The sequence below is a fragment of the Takifugu flavidus genome, chromosome 17 (assembly GCF_003711565.1).
Source record: "Takifugu flavidus isolate HTHZ2018 chromosome 17, ASM371156v2, whole genome shotgun sequence".
Lineage (NCBI taxonomy): Eukaryota > Metazoa > Chordata > Actinopteri > Tetraodontiformes > Tetraodontidae > Takifugu > Takifugu flavidus.
In genome coordinates this window covers 63027-76195 of record NC_079536.1, presented here as the reverse complement: position 1 = coordinate 76195, position 13169 = coordinate 63027, and the positions used below count along the sequence as shown (strand labels likewise).

General features: G+C 46.9%; 1 protein-coding gene across 5 annotated transcripts in view; it reads left to right on the top strand.

Annotated features, from left to right (window-relative positions):
• The window catches only part of kcnh2b (potassium voltage-gated channel, subfamily H (eag-related), member 2b), a 94867-nt gene that overhangs the window by 74593 nt on the left and 7105 nt on the right, over positions 1-13169 (top strand). For 2 of the 5 annotated variants that reach the window (XM_057013115.1, XM_057013111.1), the window contains exons 7-23: positions 1067-1246; positions 1623-1634; positions 2477-2580; positions 2658-2796; positions 3624-3778; positions 4406-4500; positions 4606-4746; positions 6193-6392; positions 6507-6569; positions 9245-9497; positions 9625-9818; positions 10416-10515; positions 11472-11623; positions 11716-11848; positions 11939-12128; positions 12748-12853; positions 13031-13132. In XM_057013115.1, the coding sequence (XP_056869095.1) occupies positions 1067-1246; positions 1623-1634; positions 2477-2580; positions 2658-2796; positions 3624-3778; positions 4406-4500; positions 4606-4746; positions 6193-6392; positions 6507-6569; positions 9245-9497; positions 9625-9818; positions 10416-10515; positions 11472-11623; positions 11716-11848; positions 11939-12128; positions 12748-12853; positions 13031-13132 (2319 nt within the window). The remainder of the gene's footprint in view (positions 1-1066; positions 1247-1622; positions 1635-2476; positions 2581-2657; positions 2797-3623; positions 3779-4405; positions 4501-4605; positions 4747-6192; positions 6393-6506; positions 6570-9244; positions 9498-9624; positions 9819-10415; positions 10516-11471; positions 11624-11715; positions 11849-11938; positions 12129-12747; positions 12854-13030; positions 13133-13169) is intronic. The other 3 variants (XM_057013112.1, XM_057013113.1, XM_057013114.1) reach the window with 3 other exon arrangements.

Here is a 13169-nt window from a genome sequence, read left to right as displayed (position 1 = left end):
GGGTTAGAGGGTTAAGGTTAGTTAGGGTTAATTAGGGTTAGGGTTAATTAGGGTTAATTAGGGTTAGGGTTAATTAGGGTTAGAGGGTTAAGGTTAGTTAGGGTTAATTAGGGTTAGGGTTAATTGGGGTTAATTAGGGTTAATTCGGGTTAGGGTTAATTAGAGTTAGGGTTAGTTAGGGTTAGGGTTAATTAGGGTTAGAGTTAATTAGGGTTAGAGGGTTAAGGTTAGTTAGGGTTAATTAGGGTTAGGGTTACGGTAATTAGGGTTAGGGTAATTAGGGTTAGGGTTAATAGGGTTAGGGTTAATTAGGTTAGGGTTAATTAGGGTTAATTAGGTTAGGGTTAATTAAGGTTAATTAGGGTTAGAGGGTTAAGGTTAATTAGGGTTAGGGTTACGGTAATTAGGGTTAGGGTTAATTAGGGTTAGAGGGTTAGGGTTAATTAGGGTTAGGTTAATTAGGGTTAGAGGGTTAGGGTTAATTAGGGTTTGGGTTAGGGTTAATTAGGGTTAGGGGTTAGGGTTAGGGGGTTAGGGTTAGTTAGGGTTAGGGTTCATTGGGGTTAGGGTTAGGGTTAATTAGGGTTAGGGTTAGGGTTAATTAGGGTTAATTAGGGTTAGGGTCATGAGGAGAAAATGGCAGCATAATAAAGAGAAAAGTCCAAAGCTGCTAAATCCAATGTGAAGGGTTTGACTAATCAGATCTTTGTGTTCTTGTCATCCTCTCAGTCCATGTTGTGTCCAGAGTGACGTTATCAGCTGACACTGTTAATATCACACTCGTCTGTTAGCATTAGATAGCGCTGGCAGCCAGGATCAAAGCCTCTGTCATTTATGTCCAGATGTGAAGATTTAAGAGGACAAAAGCTCCAAATGCCATTTGTCACTTAGTTATCAAGGACCATCTTTGAACCTGATTATGTCCAGCCGGCTGTAATATTCACACACGTGTGTATTACATAGACACTGTTGTGGTCCCCTGACCTTGGTCGACCTTGCTCGGCCTATCAGACGAGCAGATACCAACCCTCACTGAATCCTGCTGGCCTCTCCTGTCTCTCCTCAGGTGCTGTCACTCGGGGCAGATGTGTTGCCAGAGTACAAACTTCAGGCCCCCCGGATCCACAAGTGGACGGTGCTGCACTACAGCCCCTTCAAAGCTGTGTGGGACTGGCTGATCCTGCTGCTGGTCATCTACACCGCCATCCTCACACCTTATTCTGCTGCGTTCCTCCTGAGCGATGAGGTGAGGCTTCCTGGGGATTCAAACAACCTTCTTACAGAAGAATTGTGCCGATCCGCACATTCCAGAAAAGAATCACCTCACATCAATTATTTAAGTCACAAAGGCTCAAACCTTGAACTGTGTGGAATTTAAATTGGATTATAGTGGTAATATTACAATATTATCCTTAAATGCAGCAACACACCTGCAAAAGGGTGATAAAAATATGTATTTTTCTGTTTCTACTTTCAAAACTACCAGAAAACTACCAGACTAGTAGCAGGTGCCCCCTGTGCCTCCAGCCCTTAGAAAAGTAAAAAGCTGTTTCTGGATGAAAGTTGTCTTCTAACCTGTTTGTCCTTGTTTTCATTGTCCTGTGCTGCCTGCATGAGGGCAGCCGTTCAAAAAGGTGACGTCAAGCATTGTACAGCAGATATTTTGCAGTTATCACTATGAATGACTTGAGTTTCTGCTAAAGTGGTTTGATACACTTGTGTTTGATGTGTTATATTGGACCAAAGCTGCAGGCCCGTTATAACAGCAGATTACCAGAATCTTTCTTTTTTAAATATGTACCACACTTGGTTGTTGTGTCTCAACTTTCCATCTTTGAAAATGTATCTTTTTATGTTGCCAAATTCAATCTTATGGAGAGATAAAAGAGCGATTTGAGGAAAACTAAGAGAAATTGACTTTTATCAGTGTGCTTCCATTTATCTTGCTGTTTAAACACTAGCTAATTATGGGTGTGCTAACTTCCGAATGTGTACATTCAATGGATGTATACATTCAAGGGCTATGTGCACAGAAGAACATAGCTAGCAACTAGTCATATCACAGAAATTTGAGCTTTATCGAGTTTCTCCTTTTCAAAAGCACAAGCAAAAAGTGTAGAATACGTATTAATTTCACAATCAGGAACATTTTATTATTGTTTTGGAGCACTAAAACTGATTTGAAGAACAAATTATGGGCAGGATCAGGCAGCTGGAACAGAAGTTCAGTATATTTGGTTGGAACAATCACAGATCTGTGATAGAACAAGTTCTAAAAGAGTAAAGTTGCTACACACATGCAAAAAGAAGCTAAAAGTGTGTGTAGATCCTTTGATGGCTCGTCTGTGGGCGAGAGATGCAAATGATGGTGACACCATTGAAACTCTTCAGTGGAGGAAATGACAGACGTTCTTTTGTTGGAATTGATTCTTTTTCCCTTGAATTCACTCAATCTCTCTTTGTTACATCTTCTCAGGAAGATGCATCCACTCAGAGCTGTATTTACTCATGTTCTCCTCTTAACGTGGTCGACCTCATTGTGGATATCATGTTCATCATTGACATCCTCATCAACTTCAGGTGTGTCATCACACACACGAAAGCAATACAGAAGAAGCAGCAGAGACTTCAGTCATGGCGTCTATTTCCCCTCTCAGGACGACGTACGTCAACGCCAATGATGAGGTGGTCAGTCACCCGGTGCGGATCGCTGTCCACTACTTTAAAGGGTGGTTCCTCATAGACATGGTGGCCGCCATCCCCTTTGATCTGCTCATCTACCGCAATGGAGAGGAGGTATGTTGATGGATGAGTGGATGGATGATGGATGGATGGATGAGTGGATGGATGATGGGTGGGAGGGTGGATGGATGAGTGGATGGATGGATGGATGGATGGAGGATGGGTGGATGGATGGATGGATGGTGAGTGGATGGATGGATGGATGAATGGATGGATGGATGGATGGAGGATGGGTGGGAGGGTGGATGGATGGAGGGTGGGTGGGTGGATGGATGGATGGATGGATGGATGGTGAGTGGATGGATGATGGATGGATGGATGGAGGGTGGGTGGGTGGATGGATGGACGGTGGGTGGGTGGATGATGGATGGAGGATGGATGGATGAGTGGATGGATGGATGGATGGATGGATGAGTGGATGGATGGATGGATGAATGGATGGATGGATGGTGAGTGGATGGATGATGGATGGAGGATGGGTGGATGGATGGATGGGTGAGTGGATGGATGATGGATGGAGGATGGGTGGGAGGGTGGATGGATGGACGGTGGGTGGGTGGATGATGGATGGAGGATGGATGGATGATGGATGGATGAGGATGGATGGATGGATGGATGAGTGGATGGATGGATGGTGGATGGATGGATGAATGGGTGAGTGGATGGATGATGGATGGAGGATGGGTGGATGGATGAGTGGATGAGTGGATGGATGGATGATTGATGGATGGATGGATGGATGGATGGATGGATGGATGGATGGATGATGGATGGATGATGGACGGATGGATGGGTGGGTGCGTGTGTGTGTGCGTGTACGCGTGCCCTGAGTGTGTCAGTCACATGTTCCTGACATGCTTTGATCTTTGATCTGCCACCAGACCACCACTCTGATTGGCCTCCTGAAAACGGCGCGTCTCCTCCGTCTCGTCCGTGTTGCCAGGAAGTTGGACCGGTACTCGGAGTACGGCGCCGCCGTGCTCTTCCTGCTCATGTGCACTTTCGCCCTCATCGCTCACTGGCTCGCCTGCATCTGGTAACCGTAACCGTTAATTCATCACATGTTGAAGGGTTCAGTAGCATAAAATAACGTAATTAATAACGTACGTTAATTGTTCTTTGATTATCGTGAAATGTGTTAATGTTTAGCTCCAGTTCCACAGTGGCAGTTATTGCCTGATAACATTATTAGAACAGACTTTGATTCTTTAACGCTAGTTTTCACGATGCTTCATTAAATTATGGGATGGTATTTCCCAGCAGGGTTCCAGTAGTTTGTACTCTGCATTCTCATTGGTTGGGTTGGGGTTAGTATTGTATTTAGTACTTGTACTTGTATTTTGGGTCTATTGGATCACATGACATATTTGAAGTGATCATAAAAAGATCATAACTAGAAATGAACATCTTAAGGCATCATCAAGACGTCTGTTTGTCGGGGATCTGCCCGATAGCGCCCCCCACTGTTCTGTCCCGATATTGGTGGAAGCTATGTTAGCTTGTGGGTTTCATCCATGTGACCATGTTTACTCTGCAGACTAAGGTTCACGAGCATCACAAGTGTCTTAAGGATTATGCTGATGAAACGTAGCTGTACTGTTGTGCAAATGTTCAACGTTTTGATCAGCTTTGATAAACTCACCTGTATCAAATCCTTTTTCAGGTACGCTATTGGTAACGTGGAGCGAAATGGTTCCATCGGCTGGCTTCATACGCTGGGTGACCAGTTGGGGAAACCGTACAATGACTCTATTCATGGTATTGGAATTAAAAAATGCTCTTCAATTTCAACGTGGCAGAACATTAGAACAGAAACAGAGATCCCACGGGAAGGTCACCAGCACCTCCATGTTCCCACTGCAGGTTCTGGACCCTCCATTAAAGACAAGTATGTCACAGCTCTGTACTTCACCTTCAGCAGTCTGACCAGCGTCGGGTTTGGGAACGTGTCACCGAACACCAACTCTGAGAAGATCTTCTCTATCTGTGTGATGCTTATTGGATGTAAGTACAAACGCATCAGGAACTGCAACTGTGCTGCAGCCAGCATCTGGAGGAACCAAGGAACAAACCTCAACCTAACCCTCTAACCCTAACCCTAACCCTAACCCTAACCCTAACCTAACCCTAACCCTAACCCTAACCCTAACCCTAACCTAACCTAACCTAACCCTAACCTAACCTAACCTAACCCTAACCCTAACCCTAACCCTAACCCTAACCCTAACCTAACCTAACCTAACCCTAACCCTAACCTAACCTAACCTACCCTAACCCTAACCTAACCCTAACCCTAACCTAACCCTAACCCTAACCTAACCTAACCCTAACCCTAGCCCTAACCCTGCAGTTGGTCTCTGGGCCTCAACCAGATCCTCAGAGACCAAAGCGGCTCTGCTGTTTGTGTGTTCAAACTCGCTGCCCATCAAAAAGGGATTCAACAGAGGTTAGGGTTAGGGTTAGGGTTAGGGCTAACCCTAACCCTAACCCTTCAGAGGTCCAGCGCCACCTTCTGCTTCATCACCTCAACAGCTGCTGCCCCCTTTACTGGTTTAGTGACTGGGACCAGAATCCCTTTACTAGTTTAATGACTGGGACTGGGAGCAGAATCCCATTACTGGTTTAGTGACTGGGACCAGAATCCCTTTACTAGTTTAATGACTGGGACTGGGAGCAGAATCCCATTACTGGTTTAGTGACTGGGAGCAGAATCCCCTTACTGGTTTAATGACTGGGACTGGGAGCAGAATCCCTTTACTGGTTAGTGACTGGGAGCAGAATCCCTTTACTGGTTTAGTGACTGGGAGCAGAATCCCTTTACTGGTTTAATGACTGGGACTGGGAGCAGAATCCCATTAGGGGACCAGTGATGCAGCCGATTCTCAACGGACTCTTCTGCAGCTGAACGTGTCCCATCACCGTCTGCTACTTTATATTGATATGATGGAATTGCAACCTAACCCTAACCCTGACCCTAACCCTCTAACCCTCTAACCCTAACCCTGACCCTAACCCTCTAACCCTAACCCTAACCCTCTAACCCTAACCTCTAACCCTAACCCTGACCCTAACCCTCTAACCCTAACCTAACCCTAACCCTGACCCTGACCCTAACCCTCTAACCCTAACCCCTAACCCTAACCCTAACCTAACCCTGACCCTAACCCTCTAACCCTAACCCTCTAACCCTAACCCTCTAACCCTAACCCTAACCTAACCCTAACCCTGACCCTAACCCTAACCCTCTAACCCTAACCCTAACCCTGACCCTAACCCTCTAACCCTAACCCTAACCCTAACCTAACCCTAACCCTGACCGTAACCTGCGCACGTGTTGAAGCTTTCGGCCTTTTCTGTTCACGTGCTTTTCAAACTTCTGCTGCTCTTCTAAAAGTGGCCTCTCTCCCCTCTCCTGATGTCTCGCCCTCCCGTCTCCTCTCAAACCCGTAGCACTGATGTATGCCAGTATCTTTGGGAATGTTTCGGCCATCATCCAGCGTCTGTACTCGGGGACGGCTCGGTACCACACCCAGATGCTGAGGGTCCGAGAGTTCATCCGCTTCCACCAGATCCCCAATCCACTGCGCCAGAGGCTGGAGGAATATTTCCAGCATGCCTGGTCCTACACCAATGGCATTGACATGAACGCTGTGAGTACTGACCCTCAAAGCAGTGTTGGTGTTGCACGCTACCTGAGTGATGCACATGAATACACACACAAAACGGCTAGAGGAGGATTTTGAGCCTGCGCTGTACATTAATAGGATGATTGGAAGCCTTTGTCTCAGCATGCATGGTCCGACAACTTCAAAGAAAATAGGACTGATGTGAGTATCTTTACTAGTGTGGATACACACCTACTGCACACAGGACTGAAATGTATCACATGAACTCCATTGCACATACTTGTTTTTTTGTGGTTTTCTTTACAGTTTTGAAAAAAGCATCCATTAATTGACTTGGTCAAATAATTTAAAAACTACCAAGTGAAATGTTAAACAATAATATTTGTCTGAAAACCACAAGTTCAATGAGAAAGTGAAAACCACAAGTCTTCCATGAGTAACTATATTTTATACTTTAATTATATGGTGGCCAACCAGCCTGACATCGTGGTGGTGGATAAACACCAGGAGACAGTGGTGGTGATAGATGTAGCAACCCCAAGTGATAGCAACATCAGGAAGGAGGAACAGGAGAAGCTGGAGAAGTACCAAGGGCTGAAGGAGGAGATGGAGAGAATGTGGGGTGTGAAGGCACCAGTGGTCCCAGTAGTGATGGGGACTCTAGGGGCAGTAACCCCCAAGCTGAGTAGATGCTCCAGCAGATACCAGGAACCGCATCAGAGATCTCTGTCCAGAAGAACACAGTCATAGGAACAGTATATATATAGTATACCCTACCCTGTCCCAGACAGGAAGATGGCATGCCCGGGCCCTGGGGCTACGGATTAGGGTTAGGGCCTTTGGACTTGTGGGGCCTCTCATCCAGATGGCAGGCCTGGTGTTGGGGCCTTCTTCAGTGGGCCTTTGCTGGTCTGGCCTGGGGATGGGATTGTGGTTGTCCACGGACTGGTTGGCCTTTATGTCTGTTCTGCCCGGCAGGGGTCATTGAGTTTTCTGGCAGCTGCTTGTGGCCCCGGTTCAGTGTGGTGGGGCTACAGCTTCCTGGTCTTCCACCAAGTGGCAAACTCAAGCATACACACATAACACACACATGCATCCTTAACACACACCAGATCTACAGCTAGAGGTCTGCATCAGACATAAGCAGTCGTAGAGACAAACTTTGGCTGTGGTATCACACTGGTGATACTGGGCTTCACTGGGGGCTGAAGCTTCATTGGCTGAAGCTTCACTGGGGGCTGAAGCTTCATTGGCTGAAGCTTCACTGGGGGGTGAAGGCAGATCATGTTGCTTTGGTCTGAGTGTATTATCACCATCCTGTTGAATGATGTGCACAAGTATCAGAAGTGCACAAGATCTGGGTCCACATGTTTGTGGGGCTGTCGGGGCAGATGTGCGTGTGGTTAGTGTGTTTTCAGTTCTTTTTTCTTTTTTTGCTTTGTTTGGTTTTTTCTCTCTTTTCTCTTCTGTCTGTTGCTGGTCTGGTAGTTATTTGTCTTTGTTGTAATTGTCCATTGGTTTATTGGCTCCCCGGCAGGCCTTAAGAGAACTCCCAAGGTGGAAAACAGTTCAGAGGGCTTTGGAGAAATTTTAAGAAGCCTCTTTAGTACGCACAGATATTAAACACAGATTAATTCATATATTATTTGCAACAATATCCATGCAAATAAATTCTATACACATAAGCTTACATAGAAATATATAGAAAATATCTAATATATAACAATTCCCATATAAATAGATTATTGAAAGACATTTCCTTCATATATAATATAGATGAAACTAGAGGTACTTTGTGTGCTGCAGTCTTGAACATACCAGCACTTCGGACACTCTTTGCTTGTGAGTGAAAGGAGAGGGAACGATGCACCGATTTGTTGGGCGTTACACTCCCAAATCTGCCTCTTTGCTGGTGCCGTGATCCTGGGACTGAATTTCTCTCTTGGAAGTACTTTGTTCTTCTCCATCAGCTAACCCTAACCCCATCAGTGGAACTGCTCTTCTGTCCAGTTTAGTTTTTCCTTCTTTTCTTCTCCATTTTGTTGCTCCTCTGATCAGTCTGCTAAATGAAACTGCTTTTACAAGGAGGACACCAACCATCGTAGTGGACAGCCGAGTCTGCGTCTCCCAATAATATCAAATAGATTAAGTAGTAAAATTCACCAGCCTGGTGAGTAAACATAACAATGAGCAAATGAATATGACCATTGGCGTGTGAATAAAACAAGTTCCAAAATGTTCAATGTGTCACAATTTTCTGAAAAAATATTCAGCATTTAATCATCATAACTTATTAATATTATCATGATTACACATGTCTTCTAAATTTTAGGATTGATTTCACTGTCAATTCACTTTTGTTTTTGGAACAACCAATCAGAGCTCTTAGAAGACCACATCATACCAAGCAATGGTCTCAACACCTCCTCACCAAGATACCTTTTGTGCACTCCTGGCTAAGAGTTCCTCTCAGAAAAACCCTGAATCTTAAGTTAATTTTTTGAGCAACCGTATTTTCGCGACCATAAGGCGCACTTAAAAGTCTTAAATTTCCTCCAAAATGGAGTTCCAAATGCTGTAAATGCTTTTCGGCTTTCACTAAAGCCATTTCGGATTCATTTGTTCATTTCGGATACAGAAGATGATGTACGTGAGTACATTGCTAGGCGTGAATGTTTTAAGCTAGCGTGCCGGTATGTTTTATCATACCCGCGTCCTATAATCCGGCGCACCTGTAACTGACACTGCGTCTTATGGCCGCGAAAATATGGTAAGTTAGGAGCTCTGTGCAAGGACTCTGGACTTGATTGTGAATACAGGCCCCGTTCTTTTTCTTCCCTTCCTTTACCTTCTTTATCTCTCCTTCTCCGGCCTAGGTGCTAAAAGGCTTCCCAGAGTGTCTCCAGGCAGATATATGCCTTCATCTGAACCGGACATTGCTGCAGAATTGCACAGCTTTTAAGGGGTCCTCTAAGGGCTGCCTGCGGGCATTGGCCATGAAGTTCAAGACCACCCACGCACCCCCTGGTGACACGCTGGTCCATGCAGGAGATGTCCTCACTGCCCTATACTTCATATCCCGTGGATCAATTGAAATACTGAGAGGCGATGTAGTGGTAGCCATCTTAGGTAAAAGCAAACTCAGGACACACGCACACGATCACGCAAATACATATAATCCAACTGATTGTTGCGCTTTAAGATGGAATATCGTTCACAGATATAGTGGTAAGTGAAGAATTGCCCTTTTTTTTAGGTAAGAATGACATCTTTGGTGAGCCGATCAACTTGTACGCCCGACCAGGTAAATCCAACGCGGATGTGAGGGCTCTGACCTACTGTGACCTCCACAAAATTTTTAGAGAAGACGTTCTGGAGGTTCTCGATATGTATCCTGAGTTTGCAGAACATTTCTGGAACAACTTGGAGATCACCTTCAACCTCCGGGATGTGAGTTTCAAAAACATTTTATTCATTTTTCTCATTTTATTGACAAGGGTTCCAAATAATTGTTGCTAGGATTGTAATGAGCTGCAAGTGAGACTTCACGTTTGAGACATTAGAACCACCTCTTCCCTCTGCACACAACTGCTGCACCATTTCTAATCCTAATCAGCATCTTGTTGTAAACTTTAAGTGTTCAGAAAGAGTTAAAAAGCTTTGAAAAATGATGCAGAACTTGGAGAAAAGGCTGTTTCTGTCTGTGGGGCAGTTCCCACACACCCAAAACTAACCTTAGGAAATGGCCAAATTGCTATCCAAATATTTTTTCTATGCTACAAAGAGATTCTTATGTTTTACATTTTTGGAAAATATGTATTATCTTGTCGGACATTTTGAACATTTTCGGACATTTTCATAAATAGCTCTTCAGTGAAGTTCAGGGTATCAGAACTGCATATTTGGCTAATTAGGGTTCAGCGATTCCTGAGATTTTAAAAAGTTTCTTTAAGCTAGAGAATCTTATTACTTTACTACATTCCTTAATCATTTCTGAGCAAACATTGTTGGATTATTAAAATCTGCTATTTAACATCTTTATTCCAGACAAACATGATTCCAGGTTCTCCAAGTGATGATTCACTCTGTGGTGGATTCAACAAACTACGCAGACGAAAGTTATCGTTCCGAAGACGCACAGAAAAAGGTTTTTGGAGCTTTTTATCCATCCATCCAGCCAGCCAGCCAGCCATCCAGCCAGCCAGCAGCCAGCAGCCAGCAGCCAGCCAGCCAGCCAGCCAGCCAGCCAGCAGCCAGCCAGCCACCCAGCCAGCAGCCAGCCAGCCAGCCCGCCAGCCAGCCAGCCCGCCAGCCAGCAGCCAGCCAGCCAGCGAGCCAGCCAGCCAGCAGCCAGCCAGCCAGCAGCCAGCCAGCCACCCAGCCAGCCAGCCACCCAGCCAGCAGCCAGCCAGCCAGCCAGCCAGCAGCCAGCCAGCCAGCCAGCCAGCCAGCCAGCCAGCCAGCCAGCCAGCCAGCAGCCAGCCAGCCACCCACCCAGCCCGCCAGCCAGCCAGCCAGCCAGCCAGCCAGCAGCCAGCCAGCCAGCCATCCAGCCAGCCAGCCAGCAGCCAGCCAGCCAGCCAGCCAGCAGCCAGCAGCCAGCCAGCCAGCCCGCCAGCCAGCCCGCCAGCCAGCCAGCCAGCCAGCCCGCCAGCCAGCCAGCCCGCCAGCCAGCAGCCAGCCAGCCAGCCCGCCAGCCAGCCAGCCACCCAGCCAGCCAGCCAGCAGCCAGCCAGCCAGCAGCCAGCCAGCCAGCCAGCCACCCACCCAGCCCGCCAGCCAGCCCGCCAGCCAGCCAGCCAGCCCGCCAGCCAGCCAGCGAGCCAGCCAGCCAGCCACCCAGCCAGCAGCCAGCCAGCCACCCACCCAGCCAGCCAGCCAGCCAGCCAGCCAGCGAGCCAGCCAGCCAGCCAGCCATCCATCCATCCATCCCTCCCTCCCTCCCTCCCTCCTCCCTCCCTCCCTCCCTCCCTCCACCCACCCACCCATCCATCCCTCCATCCATCCATCCACCCACCCATCCATCCATCCATCCATCCCTCCATCCATCCATCCCTCCATCCATTTATTTTTGGGTCCTTTTCCAACATTTTTTCTTTCTAGATGATGCAGATGCTGGAGAAATCAAAAAATCCCATAAGTCCATGAGGCGGAGACAGCATGAAGCTGCTAAGAACCAAAAAAAGGAGGAGTTATCGAAGCAGCGGTGGCAAGTACATCAAAGTTCGGTGTCTTCACACTCCAGTGGAGAAGAGGTATTTCTGTTGTGATGCATAGCTGCTGTTGTCCATTCATGGAGAGTACATATGGAATCATATATGCATATGAAGCTCTACATCTTCTACAGGGGGAGGGGTCAGTGGTGACCAGACTTGCCCCTCCAACTGAAATGCTGCTTAGTCCACAAGGCCAGGCCACACCAATAAAGACAGAGTGTGATAGAGGTACCAAGACAGGAAACACCTGTAATGCTCTGTCAGGTAAACCAGAGCACCAACCCTAACATCCTCTTCACCAAGCTCTCACACTGATGCTGTTTCACACCCTTCTTTCTTCTCTTCTTCCAACAGGTGCCCTCTCAGGGGTTTCCAACATCTTCAGTTTCTGGGGAGAGAGCCGGGGTGGTGGGCAGTACCAGGAGGTCCCCAGCTGCAGCATGGCCTCCCCACCGCTTCTCAGCACACCTCTTCACAGCCTGACCCGTCAGCAGCGCAGCCAGCTGGACTCTCGCCTTGACCTGCTGCAGAAACAGCTTGACAGGTGTTGTTCTGCCCCTTCTAGGCATTCAAATGATGGGGAAATCCTTCAAAGATGAACTCTTTACTGGAAATGGACTGCTGCAAGAGGTCTTCCAGCTGGGCTTCTGTTCTAACTGAAGTGGGAGAAAGTGGTCTCCATAAATCACAGACGCCAAATCCTGACGTTGCTGTTGTTTATCAGGAATCACATTCCTGGACCACTACATTGGCCAGATTTTTCTTTTGTTTTCTTGACCTCTATATCCCTTTTGGGGTCATGGGGGGGGGGCATTTGGGGGGTTGGAAGCTTGCTCACAGGTACCTTGGCAGTGCTCTGAATGTATCCTCGCACCTCCCCCTGCAAGCAGTACACCTCCATGTTTCTCCTGCGCCGGGGCATTCCCCTACACACTCAACGACCCCACCCCAAATGAGCAATTATTAACCTTTATTAACCATAATTATGACAGCTGCCATGCGGGGTCACCCGTAGTTGAGTGCATCCTTGTAAGTTATTATTTTTTAATTGTGTTTCCATCTCTGTAATCCAGAACTTTTTCTGGGTTACCTTCGTTTTCACTTGGTTATATCAGACATCTTTGTTTCGAAGAAATTCATTTAGTGGGCGACATTTTGTGCAGGTTGGAGAGCCGCATGTCAACAGACATTGGAGCCATTATGCAGCTTCTGCAGAGACAGATGGCCCTGGTTCCTCCAGCCTACAGTGCTGTCTCATCACCACCCCAGGTACTAGAATTCATAGTCCTGATCGCAGTCTGGACGTCAACCACCTGTCCTTGAGTGTTAAAAGAAACAAGATGCTCACCACAAATGAACAGAGTGATTTTATGAAAACAGCTTGTTATCATTGCAAACTTGCCCTGGATGTTGAAACGCAGGCTCATAATTTTCTGTCTTTTGAAGGCCTCACCCTACCCTGGTACAGGACCTGGTTCTGGTCCAGAAGAGAGATTGACCCAACCTGGGGCTCCTCTAGAGACAGACACTCTGGCATCTTTGACACAGGTGATTAGCAATGGGTACAATCCAATCCATTATCAGA